Raw genomic sequence first — 22,243 nt, forward strand, 5'->3', positions numbered from 1 at the left:
TTTGCTTAAATTATGTAAATATTGTACATCAGACCTTGCTACCTTTCTTACATTAAGAAATATAACTTTGCTCAGAGACGTAAAAGAATATAAAGTGAAAACTATATCAAAGTTACTAATCAAACTAAAATGTAAAAGAGAGCAAAATCTTTACAAGTCAAGGTAAGTAATCTTAGTGGCAGTGAAAGCAGCACAGGAGGCTAAAAGAGCCGCCACAGCCACAACTGCTGCTGTTGAGCCCATGGCCTTGACAGCGAAGCCCATGATGAAGGAAACAAGGAGCTGGGCTACGAAGACACAGCTCGAGACCACGGCTACGTCGGTACCGATGCCGCGCTCCTGTCCACATCCGCCACCCGTGTTATCCCACTGTAAAATACTTTGTTTTAAAGCCGTATTCGCTTAGAATGAACCTTTAATTTTTACACGTGCTTTCAACAGGATGAAATAAATTCTTTAAAAACTTTTTATAAAGGTGTTAACTCATTAGCGCTGCATTGTGCGACGCGGCTCAATTGAGAATCTGATAAATATCTAAAATATATTTAAAATACTATTTTTGCGAAATAATAATGATTTGTATTACAATTTGCAATTTTTTTCGTAAATATATGATTAAAAACAGTAAATTGTTATACAAACATCGATGTGTGTGACGTGTTACGTAGGTAGATAAGCAAAGAAATGTCACCGTGTTCACCGTTCGCGATCTTTGTTTTAATCACTTTTTAATAAAAACTGTAAATATTATGGATTGAGGACATCATTACGTATAAATTCTCGCGAGCGGCATTTCTTATTGTTTGTTAACCTATCAATGCCATCACACGTTTTGAGTTGACATATAGTGCGATAGTTTTATAGACTTGAAAAGTTTTGTTTGAATAAAGTATTGTTGTTGGTTGTCTATATCCATTATGGTTGATTTTAAATAGTTTCTGAAGAATTGTCAGATTCTCTATTTCACAATAGTAGAGCTTAGTTGCTGTACTATTATGCAATAGGAGTAGTGTCCTAATCAAGTCATAGCGGCTTTATTACCTATTCACTACCTCCCGTAACCCGTAATATAATCTATCCGAATTAGAATTGACCAATATAAATAATAGCAGATATGCATGTATGTGGATTTAGTTTAATAGCAGTAGAGGTTCATGTGAAAGAGTTCGTCCAGAGAAGTACTGCCATCTTACCCATTTCTGCAGCCAAGTACATTTTGAAAGGTAAGGTTGCTGGTGAAATTACAGACACATGGCATTTGTCAACTTATCTGTCTTAGGGTGGCAGGTCAAATCTTTGCGATATAAAACTCTGCGTGGACTGTAACTGCTATGGATAGTCGTGTCGCTTAACACCAGGTACACTACTTGTAGTAGGTATCATAAATAAAATAAACTCATACAAAGAATATTTTGTTGCATCATGCAGCGCCCACCGCTTCCATGTGTCGCGCAACTCGCGCAGCATGCGCGAAAAAATAATTTAAAACGGATCAGCGTGTACTTCTGTAATGTTTAATGGCTATCTTCCTTTAGATTTTGAGATAAATATGGAAAACAAGAGTAAAGAATAAAAATAAAAGCCGTAGCACTTTATACAATGGACACGTAGCAAGTAATTTACTTTAGCAAATATTTGATATTCATACAACTGTAATTGAAATGGACACAATTATAAGGTTTGCAAATCTCTTTGAACGTGGATATATTATGCACATGCGATCAGGCGCCGCTGCCCCTGCGGAGGTTTGGCGCTGACAACAAACGTGGCAAGTGCCCCGTGAATATTTAAATGGGTAACCACAGAGCAGGTATACACTGTACCTCATATTTATATATGATATATAATAGTATAATGTTAATGGGACAGCAGTGAGCCAAACCAGTAGACTGACGCCATCCCATAGCAATTTATACAATCGTTGCATAATGAGGATTCATAAGTCGAGTACCGGGTTTAGGACACGAGGCTTCGTCGAGTAATATACGTAATAGGTACGAGATTTTAAGACCTAATTATGTAATGATTACATACAATACTTCTTCTCCGAGTAAATTAAAATAAAGAAACTCAACTAATATTTAAACGTAAGCCACAGAAACGCTGCAAAGAAAAAAACCAAAGAAATACAACAGAAATGTCCGTGATTGGCCTAGTATCGCTTATATTTTAACCAATCAGGAGGCAGTAGAGCGTTTGAGTAGCGTCATATTTCATATTTTATATTATTTTTAAATATGTAGTTCTTTTTTGCCAAATGGTTTATGCCTTTGTACAGTCAAGTGCACGTCAAGCTTGGCATTTTCTACTTTGGACCGTTGTTACCGTAAGCGGCAGAGTTGGATTTAAATCTTAAGTGTCAAGCTTGACGTGCTCTTGACCCTATAACTGTTATGTAACATTTTGAGGCATTATTTAATAAAATAATTTGAATTTTAATAATTTCACAAACATAGTAACGTTATTCTATTCAGGAATACAGTGACGCGTTGAAGGCGATTGAAATACCTGTATTTCAATGCGAGTCTATATTTTAGAAAGCGTGGTGTGGACGGACCGCCTCTCGCGTCCCGCACCATGTGTCGACAATCAATATGAATAAAATAAGATTAGGCGGAGAAAATTTGACACAGATCAGTCGTCCACAAGCGCCCAATGGCGACTGATGGGGCAGCTGGCGTCAGCGTGTCGTTAAACCGTTGGCCAATTTTTAAGTTTAGGGATAAATGTGAATTTAATAACTAATATGGTTTTAGTTGAAATCCAAAATTTAGCAGGGTCTCTGAAAAACTTAAAGAGAGGTAGATTTTTGTTTTAATTTCGTTTTAAACTTTTATTTTAGTCTGTTTTCAGGATTTTATATGACCAAGTAAAGTACATCCTACCGTGTAACAAATTAGCACATTCTTTAAAAAATGTTCTTAGGTGTATCGCATATTTTTTGTAATACCGTTATTTAATAGTAAATACTTAAACCATTTGATCTAGCAAAACAGCTTTTCCCGCTTCTCCTCCAGTAACTCGCCTTATGAGACCCTTTTAGTTAGCAGAAATACGACATTCTTTTTTTAAACTCACTATACCTAGTTGTACAGAACTATTTCTCGGTTTTTTTTTATTATATAACAACACCCCTGTTCATAACAGTTGCAGTGCCAGACAGAGCTTTAAATCGCAAAGATCTACGGGGCACTGCCACTGCGCTCGTCACCCGAGACAAGTTGATAAGTCTCTTGCGCCTGTAATTTCACCAGCACCCTTTCCTTTCAAAACCGAAACGCAGTAATGGTCACATTGATGCTTGACGGCAGAAATAGGTAAGGTGGCAGTATTTCCCTCGACGAACTCTTAGCTCTACTGCTACAAAATGGCGATAAGCGACATGCCACACTCAGACCTTCAGAGCACCCGTCACCCCGTAACTGATGACAACTCCCATGTACCTGTAATTTCACCAGCAGGAGTGAAGTTCCTAGCCTTATCTCCTGAACGTTATAACTTGGTCCTTTTCAATGCGAGAGCGAATAGGCATTAGTCGGGTATGCATGGTCCATCGTCGACCTCATGGTCACACATGAAATAAGATGCAGGTCAAATGCGCACTTAATTTAAAAAAAACTGTCAAGTTACATGTGCCAGTAATTTCATCAAAATTTCGGTTCAGTAGGGAGTGTCATAAGTGTATTTATATGGTCTGTGATCATAAGACAATAGAGTTTTGGTTCAGAAATAAACATAGCGCCTGCATGATATTAGTTTATGAAATTAAGATTGATAAATTAAACTACAGGAATAGAAAAAAAAAGTAAGTTTTGGTTTTTAATACTAACGAATTATAGAGAGTAGTCCAACTGTTGTAATATTTGTTATTTTATTGAATATTTCATTACCACGATATACACATTTTTTGCGAAAATACTCGACTAGTTTGGTGTTATTTTATATATTTTATAACATTAGCTGAGTGGATCCCATTACATACGCCACAGCCGCATGACACATGGCATCTACTTAGTACAACAATAGTGTTGACTAGCTTTGTGGTCTCTTAATTACTTATTACTAAGATTTTACTGTTAATTAATTTTATTTAATTAAATTGTTATTGAATTGATATTCAATTATTTTTTGTGAAATTACTCCACTAGTTTGTTATAATTATTAATACAAAGATCGAACACTCAGAAAAAATTCCTTCGATCCGGTCGGATTCGAACCGACGTCTTCTTGCATACCGTGCCAGACGCTATACTAACTAAACCACGGAACGAACCAACGGACCTCACGAATTTTTCTATGTGCTTGCGTCGTGTCTTTGTACTTGGTCTTTCAACGACTTTTATTTTAGTCGTAGCGCCATCTATGAGAAATCTATGACAGATTTATCACCCAGTTAGTACCTTTACCCAGTCCTGGCGAGAAATGTCGCTATTCACTGTATTAATTAAATTTTTATTGAATTGTTATTCAATTATTTTTTGTGAAATTACTCCACTAGTTTGTTATAATTATTAATACAAAGATCGAACACTCAGAAAAAAATCCTTCGATCCGGTCGGATTCGAACCGACGTCTTCTTGCATAATTTCTTCGGGGTTAACGACAAACTTTCATAGATTTCTTTGCAAATGGCGCTACGCCAAGAACCGTTTCACATGACGTGTTTGTTCTTATGCGCAACAAAGAGTATTTGTATTGTATTGTATTGAAGTCGACATTTTCAGCATTGCCGCGGAAGGGAATGGAATGGAAGAAATTTTACATATCATAATGAACTTTACGCCAAACGTGTAACGTTAAAACAAGTCAAAAAATAGATTAGAAAAGTTCCCTTCCAGTCCGTTACGCAGAAATGTAAATTTATCCTACGTGTTATATTGAATATTTGCGCGGCATTACCAAAGCTGGGCCATAATTATCTAAATGGAACATCAATCTGAAAATCAAAGTAAATTGCCGAATGGTATACATTTCTGAAACCCTTTCCAGGTTAATAATTAAGGAACGATCGGAAATGTAAAGGATTGACCTTCAGCACAGCGTTTAAGTCACACGATGTCAGGGCTGCTATACAATAATTTATTTAACTGTTCGTTTCGGTGTAATAAGAGTTAATTTACCTCAGTAAGAAAGACTATGTAACTATAACCAGAGGGTAGGTAACCTGATAGGTAAACTGATAGGTCAGTAGTCCGAAATGACATCTTCCAGAAATAACGTTGGCTCGAATTTTCATAACCTCGAAAGTAATTTTGAGAGGAAAATGTTTTTTCTTTTAAACCTAACTTAACCTAACCTAACCGAACCTAATCGTGTCTTTCCGATAAACATTCAACATATCCTGAAAGAACAACTGTCTCGTTATAATTCGGTTTTCGGTGTAATGAAAATTCGAAAAAACGTTATTTCGGACAAAAAATTTTCGAGTTTGTGATAGGTTATCATAACCAGAGTATATTGTACATTACCGGCAATTACTGTTAAATAACTTTAAAACAGTGATTTATGATGTGAAGATGTTTTAGCAACTAAATGGCTTTGGTCACAGGACCTGAATTAAAAGATAATATCATTCATAATTTCGTCGAGTATTACTTATTTCACAATAATTGTTTCGGACAGATGTCGGACGGAGACCGAGAGCACAGGACCAGACCCATTCCGTTGCTAAAATATGTTCACAGCATAAATCACTGTTTTGAAGTTATTTGACAGTAATTGCATCGTTCTGGTAATGCAACCGCAAATAAAAAAAATACGTACTCCAGTCATGCTGGTGAAATTACAGGCACATGGGACTTGTCAACTTTGGCTCAGGATGAGGGGTGCGGTGGCAGTATCCCGCAGGTCTTGCGTTTTTAAGCTCTGAGTGTGGCGTGCCGCTTACCACCATTTTGTAGCAGTAGAGTTCCTTGTGAAAGAGTTCGTCCAGGGAAGTACTGTCACCTTACCTATTTCTGCCGCCAAGCAGTAATGTGAGCATTGCTAGGTTCCGGTTTTGAAAGGTAAGGGTGCTGGTGAAATTACAAGCACAAGAGACTTATCAACTTGTCTCAGGGTGATGGACGCAGTGGCAATGCCCCTCAGATCTTTGTGTTTTAAAGCTCTGAGTAGCACTGCAATTGGTATGGACAGGCGTGTCGCTTACCATCAGGCGCACGGCATGTTCGTCCCGTCGCTTGATATCAATAAAAAAACTACGTGGCCATATAAATGTAGATCCTTTCCATCATCGGGAGACTAGACGTGGTCTGGGGTCCATCCCCATGTAGTGGATGATTATGATGATGAATTTTATCTTCGATTTTTAAATTGCAATCCGATGAATCCTCTAAGAATCATATAATACGATAAAACATTTATAATTTTACCATCCCAGTGGCGTGGTAATGTGCGACCAGCAAATAGGGCATGGTGAAGAGTGTCGAGTACATCACTCCGGCGGTCCAGCTGAACAGCAGGACGGCTGCTCGAGCGCGGATTATGCAAAGCAGAAACATGCCGCAACTGTAAGTGCATAGGCCACCGACGTATACATTCCTCGCCCTGCAATGAAAGACATAAATTTTCTATTAGATAAGACTCACATTAGTAGTATAGATTAAAATTTTCCCTTAAATGCATAAATTCTTTAATAATTATATCAACTTCAGCCCGTAAACACCCATTGCTGGGTATAGGCCTCCTCTTTTGCACGCTTTTGCAGCTTAATCGGTCCTGTGTGAGTGTCATGCAGTCATCAGTCGATCATATCGTTCGACCATGTAGCAGGTGGTCTGACTCGAGGACATATCGGTCCTACCGGGTAGCAATCTATACTGTACTGTACTGTACTGTATTTCACTGCACTATACAATAATACTAATAAGTAAGTCTATAATAGTTTCTAAAGTTTAATAAATAAACATTGTCAATTGTCAATTACTCTTTTCTTTTTTCTTTTTTAACACACACACTCAAACCCCGCACTAGGGAAATCCCGGTATCATGGGTGCCATGGACACACATATGTAGACAACCACAAATTACACTTAAACTCACGCAAGAAATAAATGTAGGCCATACAAACATTTCTCCCAATCCGGGAATCGAACCCAGGACCTCTGCGTGGCAGTCCACCATGGTAACCGTTCGGCAACGGAGGCTGTTAAAGGAGGTACATGTAACTTGGTTGACGTATACGCCTATTTCTCATTATTTTTCTGCCTGCGGCTTAAAACAAACTGCGAAACTTCGAATGGACTCAGTACATTTAAACTGCCTTTTTCTTTTAATAAAGAAAACTGTAACTCACAGCGAGCTAATGCTCGCTGTGAGTTATTTTATACGACGTCATTCAATAAATGTAACAAGCTAATTAGATGTTCAATTAATAACTTTTCACTGTACTCGTAATTGTGTAGGCTTTTACATACATGAGAAGGCGTAAATTAAATATACGTTGTTAAGACATGTTCGAGACGCGATCCTCTGCGAACTGGTTCGGATATTTTTTTATGATAAGTGACAGGACGAACATGTTATGCGTCTGGTGGTAAGCGACACTTTAGTCCATAGCAGCTGCAGTGCCACTCAGAACTTTAAATTGCAATGATTTGTGAGGCACTGACATAAATTTAACAAGTTCCACGTGCCTGTAATTTCACCAGCACCCTTACCTTTCAAATCCTCACGTTACAGCTCGGCAGAAATAGGTAAGGTGGCAGTATTTCATCAGACGTACTCTTTCATAAGGAGCTTTACTGCTACGAAAATTTTACAGCAAAGGTTCTTTCTACAATCTACGATACCTGCACAATAATAAAAGGCGTTTATCATGTGATAAAGTACTGAGTAGAATGAGAACTTGAAATGACAGTTTCCTGACATAAAAATGTATGCAATAGGCATGTGCAACAGCAACTTGGCTACACCCATAAATAAAAACAAACTTATAACCATTAGCTTTTATTTTCAAAAATGTGTTAAGCCCTTTTAGCATATGTTGTTAATATTTAAGTGTAGGTATTATTCGTTGCTCCTTATCATAGTTCGCATTTCTTCGGCACTAATTCATATTGTAAAGACTGTTTATACCAAAATAAATTAAAGAAAGAAAAAAAAACAATCCAAGGAGGCCAGTATGCGGTGTAACATTATTAAAAGTTAACTGTACCTTGATTGTAAAGCTTTAATATCACTCCTATGAGTGTGATATATTTGCACAGATATTGTTATATAAGATACAAGTAATAGGTAGGGGACGGGGGGATTAAGTATGTGCATTTAGGCCAATTAGTGTCCTTTCAGAGCAGACTACATGCTGAAATCACAAGACGCACTGAAAACGCTTGGAAGGTCTACTGGTCTATGAAACATCTGATGAAATGCGACTTACCACTCACGCTCAAAAGAAAACTCATGGACGTGTATTTTCTACCCATCTTTACCTCCGGCGCACAAACCTGGTCACTAACAGCGCAGCAAAAGTTCAAACTTGGGGTCTGCCAACGAGCTATGGAGCGCAGCATCTTGGGAGTAAAATTGTCAGACCGAATTAGGAACAGTGATCTGCGCTCCAAAACACGAATCGTATTGATGTGGGCCAACAATCCGATAAACTAAAATTTGACTGGGCGAGTCACGTCAGCCGCATGTCAGACGAGTCGTGGGCGAAGGTCACCACAGAATGGATCCCCAAAGTGGTCGTTTTCTAGACCATGCAGCAGGCCAAAGTGTCGATGGAGAGACGAGCTAGACGCGCACCTAAAGGACTGGATCTCAGTGGCGCAAAACAGAGAGGTGTAGAGAGAGAGGAGGAAGACCAACTTCAAAAGTTTGCTAATCTGCTTTCGCTGTGTTTGTGGGTCGTATCTTTCACGATAATAGAAACGCCTTGAATACCTTGTCAAAACAAATCATGAGTTCAAACACAAGGTTTATCTGCCATTTCCATCATTAGATTAGTTCTAGATCACCATAATATTTTATTTACATTGGAATTACGTCTATTGAGCCAAATTTTGTTGAAATCGAAACCGGATTCATCTTTTAATTTGACACCCTTACAGATGTACTAATATTTTCTTATAATTTTAATGGCACCAGTACTGCGGTGTAATTGCAGTATCACGCAGAGCTTTAAATTGCAAAGATCTGAGGGGCACTGCCACTGCGCTCGTCACCCTGAGACATAAGTTGACAAGTTCCGTATGCCTGTAATTTCACCAGCAACCTTACCCTTCAAAATCGGAACGCAGTAATGCACACATAACTGCTTGTCGGCAGAAATAGATAAGGTGGCAGTAGTTCCCTGGACGAACTCTTTCACAAGGAGTTCTACTGCTACTAAAGTGTACCCTCTTTCCAACAAATAAAGAATTAACGATATCAGTTGATATATATCTAAGTCATTGCATAACGTACACACAAAAAATACAATCGAATTGAGAACCTGCTCCTTTTTAAAGTCGGTTAAAAACCTTCTTTATTTAAGTAAAGCTGAAAATGGTAGTTACTTAACTCTATGGTGTAAATGGTGAAGTGGAAACACAGTCTTTTTCAAAGTAACTTTTCATATAACATAAAGTCTGAATGAAGAATAAGTCCATTCTTTAATATCCCAATTTCAATTGAATTATGACCTATCTTAGGACCTATTTCAGAAATACTTATTCCATGAAGAAGCATCATGTGCTTTAAAGGCATTTTATCTTTTATTTTCTACGCGTAAAGGGCTTTTCTCTGTGGCATTTTATCCCCACCTAATAAAGGACTCTATAAAAATAGAAACATAAAGGCCAGATGTCGGTGAGGCACATACTATTGATTTTAAATCAGCGACGAAGCCAGCTAAGTGCTCGGGATAGTCAAGGGCCCTGTGATCTCATTACCACTAGGAAATACAATAGTCCAGTCTGTCTTACAACCATAACTATATGGCCTCCAACAGTCATATACCCAATAGGTCGGTCACAGATAAAGATTGGTTGGTTGGTTAATTGTACGAGATTGGTAGGTTGGGTACAATGTATTTCGTAATTGCTTTGGTAACAGTAAAGCTCCTTGTGAAAGAGTTCGTCCGTCCTACAACTACTTGCCTATTTCTACCGCCAAGCGGTAATGTGAGCATTACAGTACTTCGGTTTTGAAGGGTAAGGATGCTTGTAAAATTACGGGCTCATCGGACTTGTCTAGTTAAGTCTCAGAGTGACGGGCGTTTTGACAGTGCCCCTTAGATGTTTGCGGTTTAAGGCGAGATACCGGAGGAGAAGTATTTACTATTAAATAACGTTTTCTTTAATATATGATACACCTAAGGATGATTTAATTTTTACCCGATGATATAAAATCCCGATAACAGGCTAAAATATAACATTGCACATAATTTTTATATGGACATATCGACTGTGAACTGGCAATCGGCACTATCTCAATTATGACAACTTTACACGACGAAGAAAAAAAATGGTTTGCGTCATTTATATAGCATCTGATTTATTAAATAAAAATACGCAGTTTTTAAATATTTTTATTACACATACATAAAAGACGCAAACAATTTTTTTCTTCATCGTGTAAAGTTGTCGAAATTGAGATAGTGTCGGTTGCCAGTTCACAGTCGATATTTCACTTTGAGTACTACAGACAATTTGTTAAATTTTGGTTTTCGACTGAAGCCCTATAGTTATTAAATTTACATTTATCCCAAAATATGAAAATTGCCCAGCGGTTTAACGACTTGTCAAATTTTCTCCCCTGTTCTTAGTTTATGCATATTATTTTAAAATCTAGGCTAAATATATATATTATATAAATACCTCACCTTAAAACTCTGAGTGGCACTGCCACTGTTATGGACAGGCGTGTTGCTTACTGCCAGGCACACGACTTGTTTGTCTCGTCAATTGGTGGTATTACGACTCAATATTCATACCTCTTGTTTGATCACCCAAAAGTAGATGTATTTTTATACCAAAATGAATTAACACTACAAGTTTCTAAACAAAGCTCTTGTCATTCCGCTTCAATAAAAAGTGAATCAGGTTCGTTTTAATGAGTGTAAAGCACTTATTACTTTCCAATTATTAATTAAATCAGCCATAGAGAAAGAAATATATAGATTTTTAATTAGGAAAAGTACAAAAGGTTATGATGACAGAGATCATGTTACATTGGTCGGAACGCTTGTGTTAGTCTATTAGTTCTATTGTTATATACGTGCCATAAGCATTTACAAAGTCAAGTTGAAGGTTAAGCTGTACAATTGTTTGTATGGATAACTCTTGCGGTTTGCTGTTTTGCAAAATTGATTACGTACGGTATTGGTATTTATTATTCTGTTTATTTAAGACAGAATTATGGAAAGTAATGACATGGATGGAGATGGTGCATGCTTGATAAGAAGATACTTGTTCAGTATGTTAATCCAGGCGTGCAATAACACGTAGGTGCGAGTTTTATTTATTAAGTTGAGATTCTTGGTTAATATGAAATAACACCGATCGAGAATAACACTGAGTTTTCTACACTCAAAATAGACATTAAGACGTGTCGAGTTATTGCCACCAGCTGGTTACACCACACCATACCAACTTGTAGAAGTAGAGCTCCTTGTGAAAGAATTCGTCTAAGGAAGTACTGCCACCTAACCTATTTCTGTCGCCAAGCAGTAATGTAAGCATTACTGCGTTCCGGTTTGGATGGGTAAATAAATGGTGAAATCAAAGGCACACAGACTTGTCAACTTATGTCTCAGGGTGACGGGCACAGAGTCCTTAAGATCTTTGCGATTTAACGCTCTGAATGGCACTGCAACTGTTGTGGATAGGCGGATCGTATACCACCAGCCGCACCCTTTGTTCGTCCCGTCACTTCGTATAATAAAAAAAAGAGTTTCTTTAGGACCATATCCGTCGTTTCCAAGGTAGAAAAATAGAAGTGGACCACGAAAAACGATTGAGAGAAACGATTTCCCCTAACCATTAACGAGAGATTTTTTTAATAATATCCAGTGACGGCACGAACAAGTCGTGCGCCTGATGATAAGCTACACGCCTGTCCATAACAGTTGCAGTGCCACTCAGAGCAAATCGCAAAGATCTGAGGAGCACTGCCACTGCGCCCGTCACCCTGAGACATAAGTTAATAAGTCCCATGTGCCTGTAATTTCACCAGCACCCTTATCCTTCAAAACCGGAACACAATAATGCTGACATTACTGCTTGGCGGCAGAAATAAGTACGCTGGCAGTACTTCCCTGGACGAACTCTTCCACAAGGAGCTGTACTGTTACTATTAAACATTAACAAATGTACGTAAATAGAAGATCGAACTCATCTTAGTTCCCACTAGGCTACTAGACAATAAGTTTTTTTAATTGTAATAATGGTGCACTAGGAAAAACAACGCGACATAGACACCGCAATGTAACAATATATCGCACCCATAGTGTAATAAGGTCACAAAATGACAATTTTTGAAGAGAGACGTTTGAAAATTCTACGAACGAAATTATTCAATATTTTGTTATGCTTAAATAGGAGAGTTATGAAACTTCACATATACATAATTTGGTTCATATAGTTCGTATTATTTTTATGACTTTCTGTATGAATAACTCTCAAACCTAATCTCTTAATAAACTGCATATTATCGTAACTACCTATCTATATATATCTATCTATCGTAACTATCGTAGCTAGACTCGAATTAACAGAGGCTAACCCCTCTTACATTATGTGTTCTCCTATTCCGCAGAGACCTGTAATTTTCGTCTATATTGAATACTCCAGCATAGAAGACAGTTTCTCTGGAGTGTTAATGAAGTAATGCCGGCAACATTAATAAAATATTTGTCGTGCAGAAGCGTGTTGAGAGGTATGTACAAAGAAATTAATGCTAAGGTCATTAATTTTTTATAGGGTCACAATTTAAAAAAAAACAGTGATGGCCGTTCTTGATAGTTGTTTTCACAAAGTTAATGTATACTTATATGTACGAGCAGAGTAGTGACTCTGTCCTACGGGATGTTATATCGTGATCGAGCAGTATACGTTACGTTCGCTTGGAATTAAAATTATCGTGAATTAATAATTTTATAGCTTCTGCGTACATGTACGATAAAAATTCATGATGGTGATCCATTTAGTTCTTTCAAGTTATTCTTTTCTATGATAACCCCTAGCGTTTCATGCTCATTCTTCTCAGGAGAATCTGCCCAACGAATAAGTAAGACATGTCCGTGAAAAGGATAAGTGTTTTATCCATTTGATGAATTCATATCCAATTCTGTTCAATCCAATCCAAACCTTATCCAATATCTGTAAAATATTTCTGAATTTGAAATTGAGAAACGTTAAGTTTAACGTTCAGGAACATTCATATTAAATGCTCTTTTTATTTATTATCCACAAATTTACAAGGTACAAAAGGTAAAGATGCAAAGCGACATATTTGACGCTTCAAGTAAAATGTTTGACATTATGATTGTAAAGTTTTTTTTTGGAGATTAACTTGACTTAATTTTGACTTATTTATTATCCGATCCGAGTTTTTTATCCGCATAAATAAGATTGATGTACAATTACGAAGCTTGGATATTGAACTTGATAGAAGAAAATAAGTTGTCAATGACGTAAAAAAAGAAAACGGAAGCTGGAGGACAACGACGAACCTTGAAATACTGTGGGAGAAACTAAAGCTACACGCCTCCACTGACTCGGGCACGTGGAGAGAATGGGAGAGGATCGGGCTGCGAAGAGAACGTACTTGAGACGACCGAATTAACGCCAACCAATCGGATATTCTAGATACCGTTGGAGCGGTGAAGTCCACAAAGATTGAATGACCTCTCGTACTAGTAACTCGAAGGAGCAGGCTCAGAACTGGGAGCCCTGAGAATGTGCAGGGCGTACAGGACGGTGGCCTGCGCTGCCGCATGCATCCTCGCCGGTACTCCGCCGTGGGACCTCGAAGCCGAGGTCCTGGCGGAGGTCCGCACCTACCGACGGGGAATGAGGGACCGAGGCGAGCGACCCGCTCCCCAAGAGGTGGAGCGGGAGCGCCGCCTCGCGGCGCAGCGCATGCGGGACCGGTGGAAAGAAAGCTTGGCGGATCCCCGCTATGGCGCTCGTACTATAGAGGCGATCCGCCCTGTCCTCGTAGCACTCTACTCTACTCTACTAAACCGGTCCCACGGGCCACTGTCGTACCACCTTGTGCAGGTGCTGACCGGCCACGGCTGCTTCGGTCACTACCTGCACAAGGTGGCTAGGAGGGAACCGTCCCCGTCGTGCCACGAGTGCGGTGCTGCGGATGACACCGCGCAGCACACCCTAGAGGTGTGTAGCCGGTGGGATGAGCAGCGCCTCTCTCTCGCAACCGACTCGCCCCTCCGTTAGCGCGGGAGCCCTGGCGTAAGCTAGGGCGGCCGGGCGGCGTCGTGGTGAATGTCCACTGATCCCACGGCGCCGACTCAACCGGCGAGAGGGAAACCCGGGGGGGTTTTAGTGGGGTAGGCCCTTCAGTCTGGAGCGAGAGTCCCCACATAACTCCTGAGTCTCCCTGGGCTCAGGGGTATCCATAAAGATTCCCCCCCGTCAAAAAAAAGGCTCAGAACTGGGAGGCGTGGCAGAATCTGGTGCCGAAGAGGCTGATCCACTCTGGGTCACTGTGCCACCGAAGTAACTAAATAAAAATAGTAGTTCGTTAGCTTCGGACGACTGTAGACCATCTGTTGCTAGACCTTGGTAGTTATGAGGCTGTGGTCATCTTCCCTCGACGATTTAGATTTACAGTGGTGGCGTGCCCCGGCGCCTGCCTCGAGGCGAGCACGGACGGAAGTGGGGGTGCGCACGCCGCGCGGGTCTATTGGCTCAGGCCGCCCATACCTTTAACAGTGCTTGATCTAGAGTCTAGCGTCTGTTTGTAATTTTGACATGTGGGTAAAACCGCTTGTAGCCGCTTCGGCACTGTGAAAGGGAAGACGCCAAGATCTGCGCGCCTGCGCCTGCAGTCGGAATGAGCCCATAACCTCTACGCTAACCCCGCGGCGGTAAGGTACCCTAGGAAGATTACCCAAGGAAAGAGAAAAAGTCCTTGTTAGTTTAATTGTCGTCAAAAATGTGACTAATCGTCTTAGTGCCGCAGTATTTATATTAATATAATACAATATGTTCAATGTAAATAAATCATTGACTTTTGTCAGCACCTTATTTATTTTTATTTATTTAATAATTTATTTTCGGTCACATGACCCATATAATATAAACCGGACTAACATACATACGATATAATATGACAACAAAATAAACTAAACAACTAATCTACACGTATTGCACTTGTCGGCGACGTGTAGCGCGATCTGGTGTCAGTTAACCGGCCGCGGAATCGCCGATATATGTAGGCCGACAGATGTTCGATCGGCACTCTCACCACCAAAATTTACGTTACTCGACTCTAACCGCTACTTAATACTTCTCTATGGGGAAGCAGTATGCAGCAACTACAGAAAGCACTGGAAATGGCATTGTAAAGCCCGAAACTTATTTATTGAGATCTATATATGGAAACCGGATATGCCTCATTATTATATCTCTTACATTTAATTTTACGGTAAACGCTGTTACTGTTCATGAACGGGTTTAACTTATATAGCAGTAAAGTAGTACTAACCCAAGTTTGTTGATGAGTTTCTCAATAATGGTAGAATAACAGGCACAAGATAGAGAGTACATTGCCATGCCCCAGCATCCGAAGCGTACGCCTGCCTCGTACTCAGTGCGACTCTCAGAGCCGAGTGGCGCCTGCAAGAAAATTAAGAGCAAATATTATTGTTGCAATATTTGTAATGAATAGGCGCTATTTAGGCAGAGACATTACGCACACTCTGCTATACGATTGCCGTTGGTAATATACGTTACCATAGCTCTAGATATAAGTGTTACGTTGGGCCTGAAATGGCCTATTTATGACAGGTCAAAATAGCTTTCTCAAATGTATAGTTTTGCCTAGGCTTTGTTTAGACCTGGATTCTTCGTATATTACAAAAAATCGACGGAGCAGACCAGTTTGTGGTTTTATAATTGAAGTAATAAAAATCTTGGCTTACGGCTTCCATTAACAATATAGCTGTTGTACACTTTATGGACATAAATACCTACTATAAGTAATATTTATTTACATACGCACCGCCGGATCACCTCCAAACACAGCTTCACCTACGAAGTCGGTGAAATAAAGTGAGTAGCAGACATGAGCCATCCAGCAGAACAGGTTGGTTAAGCAGACAACCCTTAGTGAGCTTGGCATCACCACGATGGAGCGAAGGTAGTGCCGGAGAGACAGGTGGTTGTGACCACTTGGTGTGTTAATGTCTAAGTTCTGAAAGACAGGTGTGGGAAGGTTAACTATCTATTTGTTGTTACTTTATTGTATTTACTTGGTTTAAGATATATTATTATAGGTAGTCTGTCATTTTTGCCAGTTTTCATAAAATTTTAGACGGTCATCTAGTTGTTATCGACAGTTTTATCGGTAGATTGTAAAAGAAGGCAAAATTTTGCCAAAAATGTCCGAATTGTGAAAGTTACGACGGCGTTGGAATGATTACTAATTGCATTGACTTACAATTATATGGACGTCGGGTCCGCGCTAAAAAGTGTCCGCACTTGTAAGGCGCTAAAATCGTATACAGAGCGCCAAACTCCGCTTTAGTCTTCATTTGTTCTACTGACAGCGCGATACTGCGATGACATTACAATTTAAATTTCGAATAGGTTGACTTGGGACATTTTTTTCGTGGTTTGTATTAGACCCGTCGTCCATTTATTTGTAAGTCAATTACTAATTGCGTTATTGCCATCGTCATTCTTATTTTGACATTTGATTTACTAGTATCAAAATCAAATTTCATTCATATACATTTTAACAAGAACATGCGGATTTGATTGTCTATGTTGAATTAAAATGAAAAACTTTAAAATAAGTATAATATCATTGTTAAAATATGTCTCCTTTTTTATGTTTAATAGTCATAGTTCTAAATGCAGTGTAGTATGTATAGACTTACAAAAAATAGGCAATTCAAATGAACCTGTGCCCTGCCGTTGGACGAATAACGGGTCGATAATGATTCAAATGAAACTAATGACTAATTATTATTTACACGTATTGTATTCTAAATGTGACGCAATGTGGGTGTCCGGTAGCCGGCCTCGGTACATGACACCCTTCGGCCAAAACTCATCCTTCATGAAGTTCGACAGATGTTGAGTTGGCACTCTCACTACAAGTGAATTAAAATTCACATTGTGGCGGGACCCTAACTGCTCGACTCTCAAGGTAGTATTAGCTTTCACTCGCATATACTCCACAATATTGGCAGACTTTGTGGAGTAATGAATTCGTGACACGTGAGACAAGCAACGTCGTCGGTGTCGCTGGACGCAGTAAATGATTACACAAAAAAATTAAAAACAATATCAACTATGAAGCTTCATTCGATCATGCGTCTTTTAATTTGGTAGAGTTTTACTTATTTAACGGTACCAATTTGTTTCGGACATTTCGAACGAACGAAATTTTCAGAAATAACGTTTGCTGGAAATTTTATAAACTCGAAAGTAATTTTGAGAGGAAAATGTTTTTTTCTTTTAAACTTAACTTAACCGAACCTAATCATGTCTTTGTGATAAACATCCAACATATCCCGAAAGAATAACTCTTTCGTTATAATTCGGTTTTCGGTGTAATGAAAATTCGAAGAAACGTTATTTCGGAAAAAAATCGAGTTTATGATAGGTTACCATAATAATGGAATCATACCTCAGGTTGATTCAAAGATCCGTAAGTAGCTTTCTCTGTCTTCAAGTTATTCTGTTCCATCCCATCTTCAACGTCAAAATTTTCCTGTGCTCGTTCGGTTTCAGCCAGTTTCCTGAAGTGCTCCTGCTCCGTCAGTTCGTCCAGCGGGATCTCTTTGAAGCTGGTGACCGTGGCTGATACACAGGCTACAAAGATTACCGTTATAAGAGAGAATACCGCCCGGACGTGACCTCCGAAGAAATCTCCTGAAAATGTAAAAAAACTTTTAAGATAATTTGTTTGAATTTGTTGCTTTTTTTAATTGGAAATTAACTATTTTTTCGAATTAGCGGCAGAGTTCCTTGTGAAAGAGTGCGTCCAGGGTAGTATTGCTCCCCTACTTATTTCTGCCGCCAAGCAGTAAAGTTAGCGTTACATTTTGAAGGGCAAGGGTGCTGGTGGAATTACAGACACTTTGCTAACTTATGTCTCAGGGTGACGGGCGCAGTACCCCTCAGACATTGACATTCAAAGCTCTGAATGGCAGTGCATCTGTTGAGGCAGGCGTGTCGACCTGTTTGTACCATCGCTTGATATCGTAAAAAAATTCATGCTCAGTAATGGGATGCATAAATAGTTGACCGTGACAATGATAATGCTGAAAGAAATGTACTTAATAGCAGTACACTTCCTCGAGAAAGAGTTCACCCAGGGTAGTACTGCCACCTTACCTATTCCTGCCGCCAACCAGTACTGTCAGCAGTGTTATATTCCGGTTTTGATGGTACGGGTGCTGGTGAATTTACAGGTACATATGACTTGTCAACCTATATCTCAGGGTGACAGGCGCTGTGGCAGTGCCCCTTTATTATAAAAAAATAATATTATTCTATTTAAAATGTCACTGAGCTTTTCCTACTAAATTTTTAATTTAACAAGGTCTGATTCCATAGTGAATCATAATTATTTATCGCCCAGGCCTCCTTAATTAACAAATACAATCCCGCAACACAAATTAGACATGTGTACTCGTTTTACAATTGTTTGCGTGTTTGTTGTCTTACGAATAATGTATTTGGGTCTTGTAAAGGATTATCTGTTAATACATGGGATCAGTCCAAGCATTAACATGCTTAGTAGGAATGTTACTTTTTAAACAAAATTGATTGTTTTGTTTTGATCATTTCTTTTCATTGATTCAATGATTGCTGTAGCGGACTATATCAGTGCGTTCAGGTGGGAGCTATCAACGAATGAGCAAGACCAGCCCCATATCTTTCTACATTAGTTTTGAGTATAATGACTCTCCTTGCTGACCCTTAGGGTATACGAGAATCTACCAGTGTACAGGGTTGTCACAGACCTCTGTCACTCGACTACATCCGGTTCTTTGAGAGGCTAGTGCCTCGGGTGAGCCGCCCCGGTTGCACGTACAGTACCCTCCCTATTTTCTAGATAGGTAGAAGAACTGCAGGCATGCTCACTTCCCGTTGCGTATTGCACAACTAGCAGTTGCCACCGCTAAGCCGTCGACTCTAAGTCCACTACCAAGTCTCCTCATTGGTGGCGGAGCTGTAAGGCACGCTCACTTCGCGAAGCCGAAAAAGGCCGTCTCTCCAGTTCTCAATAACCTAATCAGCTGGAGGGATCGGAGGATATCTAGCTTATCCTCCACTAGCTCTCCGGGCTAGTGTTGGAGATATCACTCGCGTGTGACAATGTGAGCAAGACCAAAGTAAATATACTCACAGTTTATAACGAAACAACGCACCGCTATCAATCAAAATAGGAACAATAGTGACTGAACAATAAGAAAAGGCGCCAAAAATATATACATTTAAATTTAGAATTTATTTAAATATAAAACTAAAGTTAAAAAGACTACAAAATAGATACACAAAAGAGATTTGTAGCAACTGCTGCGATTCGCTACACTTGTATTGCATTATATCATTTCATGTTTGGTCGGAATTGTGCGAGCGTATAATTAAGCCGCTTTTTCCTTTAGCCTGACGGTTTATAGTGCAAGAAATAGGATAAAGGCAAAAAAAAAACTTTAGGTAGGTAGTGTGATTTTGTTATCTCTATTTTAGTACATTCTATTTTGCCGCTTGTATTCAGGATATATAACTAATAATTTTACTCTCAAATTAAGATCTATTAAGTCAGTTTTGATTAAACTCACTGGATGTAGCAAAACAAATCGGTGTGCCACTTCAGCTTCGAACTAATTGTCTTTGTCTAAAGAGAAAACGCGGAAATTTCGTCATATCCATTGCCGCATCTATCTTGTCTTTCGTACGACTTAGAACGATGCCACATGGGCGCTGCCGGTGCGTTGCGCCGTCGCAACGCTAGATCTTGTCCAGAAGGAGCGAATTCTCCCCGCAATCTTATACATCGCCTCCACAAGCATCACACGAGTTTAAAATTCGCGAGTAAATTGCGTGTAATACGTCAGACTCTTGACTTGCGTTAACGTGTGACTCGCGCGAGTCGATATTTTATAAACTCCTTGGTTATGTTCAGTTTACAATTTAAACTTTACATGCGAACTTCAAATCGAGTGCACCTGAAATGGAACAGCAAAATTTTGATACGGAAACATAAAAGATGAAATAGAAAATAAAAAAACCGGCAATCATCTTTTGTGTACACTAATAAAATTTTAAAATGATACAAAGTTACGAATATGCTATGTGTCATTCTTTCATAAAAAATTGGATGTATGAAGTGCATTCTCCTTTCCCTCCGTCTTCGTCTCTTCTAGCGATGGTAAACTAACAACAACTCGACCGCTTCGTCCAACTCCATGTTTAATACTGACTGAATTACAGTTTAGACGAAAAACACTTTAAAAAGTTTGCTTTTTAAAATAAGCACTTAAGCACGCTTTCTATTTTAAGCGTAAGCGTCGTTGGTTAGTTCTATACTCAACAAGTTCATTTTTTACAACGTGCATAAGTTTCAAGTCCTACCGTTTAAGTTTCCTAAACAAATTAATTCGTCAATGTGAATAATAATTTTATAAATAAAAATAAAACTCGTGTTTTACAAACAAACTTACTTATCTTAAAACCTTTAGTTGTCTACTTATGCTTTTCGCTATTAACACAACGTTGTAAGCTCTTTTTAACATAAAAGTCTATGCGCTTAAACGTTTATTTAAACGATTTTTTAAACCTTCAAACTAAAAAGGGTTTATAAAAGCACTCTTTTTAAAAAGCTACAACGTTAAAAAAAGCAGTTTTTCCCATCTCTAGACTAAATACGTCCTCAAACGCTAGCGCGTCACACGCTTCTTCTTGACGCAACGTACGCGTGTGTACGCGCGAGACGATTCGCGGCGAATTCGTTTCATCTGGACATGGCCTAAGATTTCAACGCACCGAATACCACACGAGCAATACGTTGTCACAACGGTACGCCCGCGTACTTATAACTGTCCTCTGATGCGCACGCGTTCCGTCGCCCAATGTGGCATTTATATGTAGCAGTAATATCGCAACGCCGACATAACGCATCGTATGCCACCGCTCTTATTATAACGTGGAATATTCCGGTCTCCATTGGCTCTGACCATTGTCCAGCTTTAAATTTAAAAAAGAATTGTGAACGACGTCCTCCATTTTTTTTTTTCGAAATTACTGCGTAATTTTTTCTGTTGCACCAGAATCGGTCCCCTTGTAGCTGCGTAGCTAATGCGATGACCCCAATGAATTTGGCCGCAGTATTATTTATTGTCCAAGGACTATTTGAATCATTTAACGACTACATTCCTCGTTATGTCACATGACTTTGGTGGTTGAGCGGTTAAATTTTTCTACCACTTAGTTATGGAGTATTAAAATTTGTATAGTCGTATGGTCCAGCGTATTACTTATATTTTTATTTCTTATTTGGTTACAGTTTTATTGTTAAGCAAAATAAGCGTAATTGACATTTTTTACTGGCAATAACAAACTTAGGTGCCAATATCTCGAAAGTGACCGAAATGTAAATGCATATTTTTTTATAATATCAAGAGACGGGACGAAGAAGTCGTGCGCAAGTTGAAAAGTCCTATGTGCCTGTAATTTTACCAGCACCCTTACCCTTCAAAATCGGAATGTAAAGCTCACATTACTGCTTCGCGATAGAATTAGGTAAGCTTACTTACTCTGTATGAACTCTTTCACAAGTATCTCTACTGCTACTAACTATACGTACATAGCTATGACTAGAAGGGCAGAATATATGTATAACAAAATGACTGGTTCCAAGTGCAACGTCAACGAAGTTCGCACACGCCTAGAAATTATAACAAAATAAATAAACAACGCACACACTCATAGACCCGCAATAGGAAGATGTACCGCGGATGTCATTGATACTCAAATAAACAACCACAAATTACATCCAAACCCACGTGTTACGGACACCGAGTCACGCACGAAAACACTCCGCGCCCCGCGCCCCA

General features: G+C 39.1%; 1 protein-coding gene across 1 annotated transcript in view; it reads right to left on the reverse strand.

The window, feature by feature from the left end:
- LOC113231736 (proton-associated sugar transporter A) overlaps positions 1 to 22,243 on the reverse strand; it is a 40,678-nt gene continuing 18,435 nt past the window's right edge. The window contains exons 5-9 of the mRNA XM_026466227.1: positions 17,806 to 18,050; positions 16,171 to 16,362; positions 15,655 to 15,785; positions 6,372 to 6,546; positions 1 to 369 (exon numbers count right to left, since the gene is read on the reverse strand). Coding sequence (XP_026322012.1) covers positions 151 to 369; positions 6,372 to 6,546; positions 15,655 to 15,785; positions 16,171 to 16,362; positions 17,806 to 18,050 — 962 coding nt within the window. The 3' untranslated portion in view covers positions 1 to 150. The remainder of the gene's footprint in view (positions 370 to 6,371; positions 6,547 to 15,654; positions 15,786 to 16,170; positions 16,363 to 17,805; positions 18,051 to 22,243) is intronic.

Source organism: Hyposmocoma kahamanoa, unplaced genomic scaffold (assembly GCF_003589595.1).
Source record: "Hyposmocoma kahamanoa isolate Upper Pololo Valley unplaced genomic scaffold, ASM358959v1 66, whole genome shotgun sequence".
Taxonomy (NCBI): Eukaryota; Metazoa; Arthropoda; class Insecta; order Lepidoptera; family Cosmopterigidae; genus Hyposmocoma; species Hyposmocoma kahamanoa.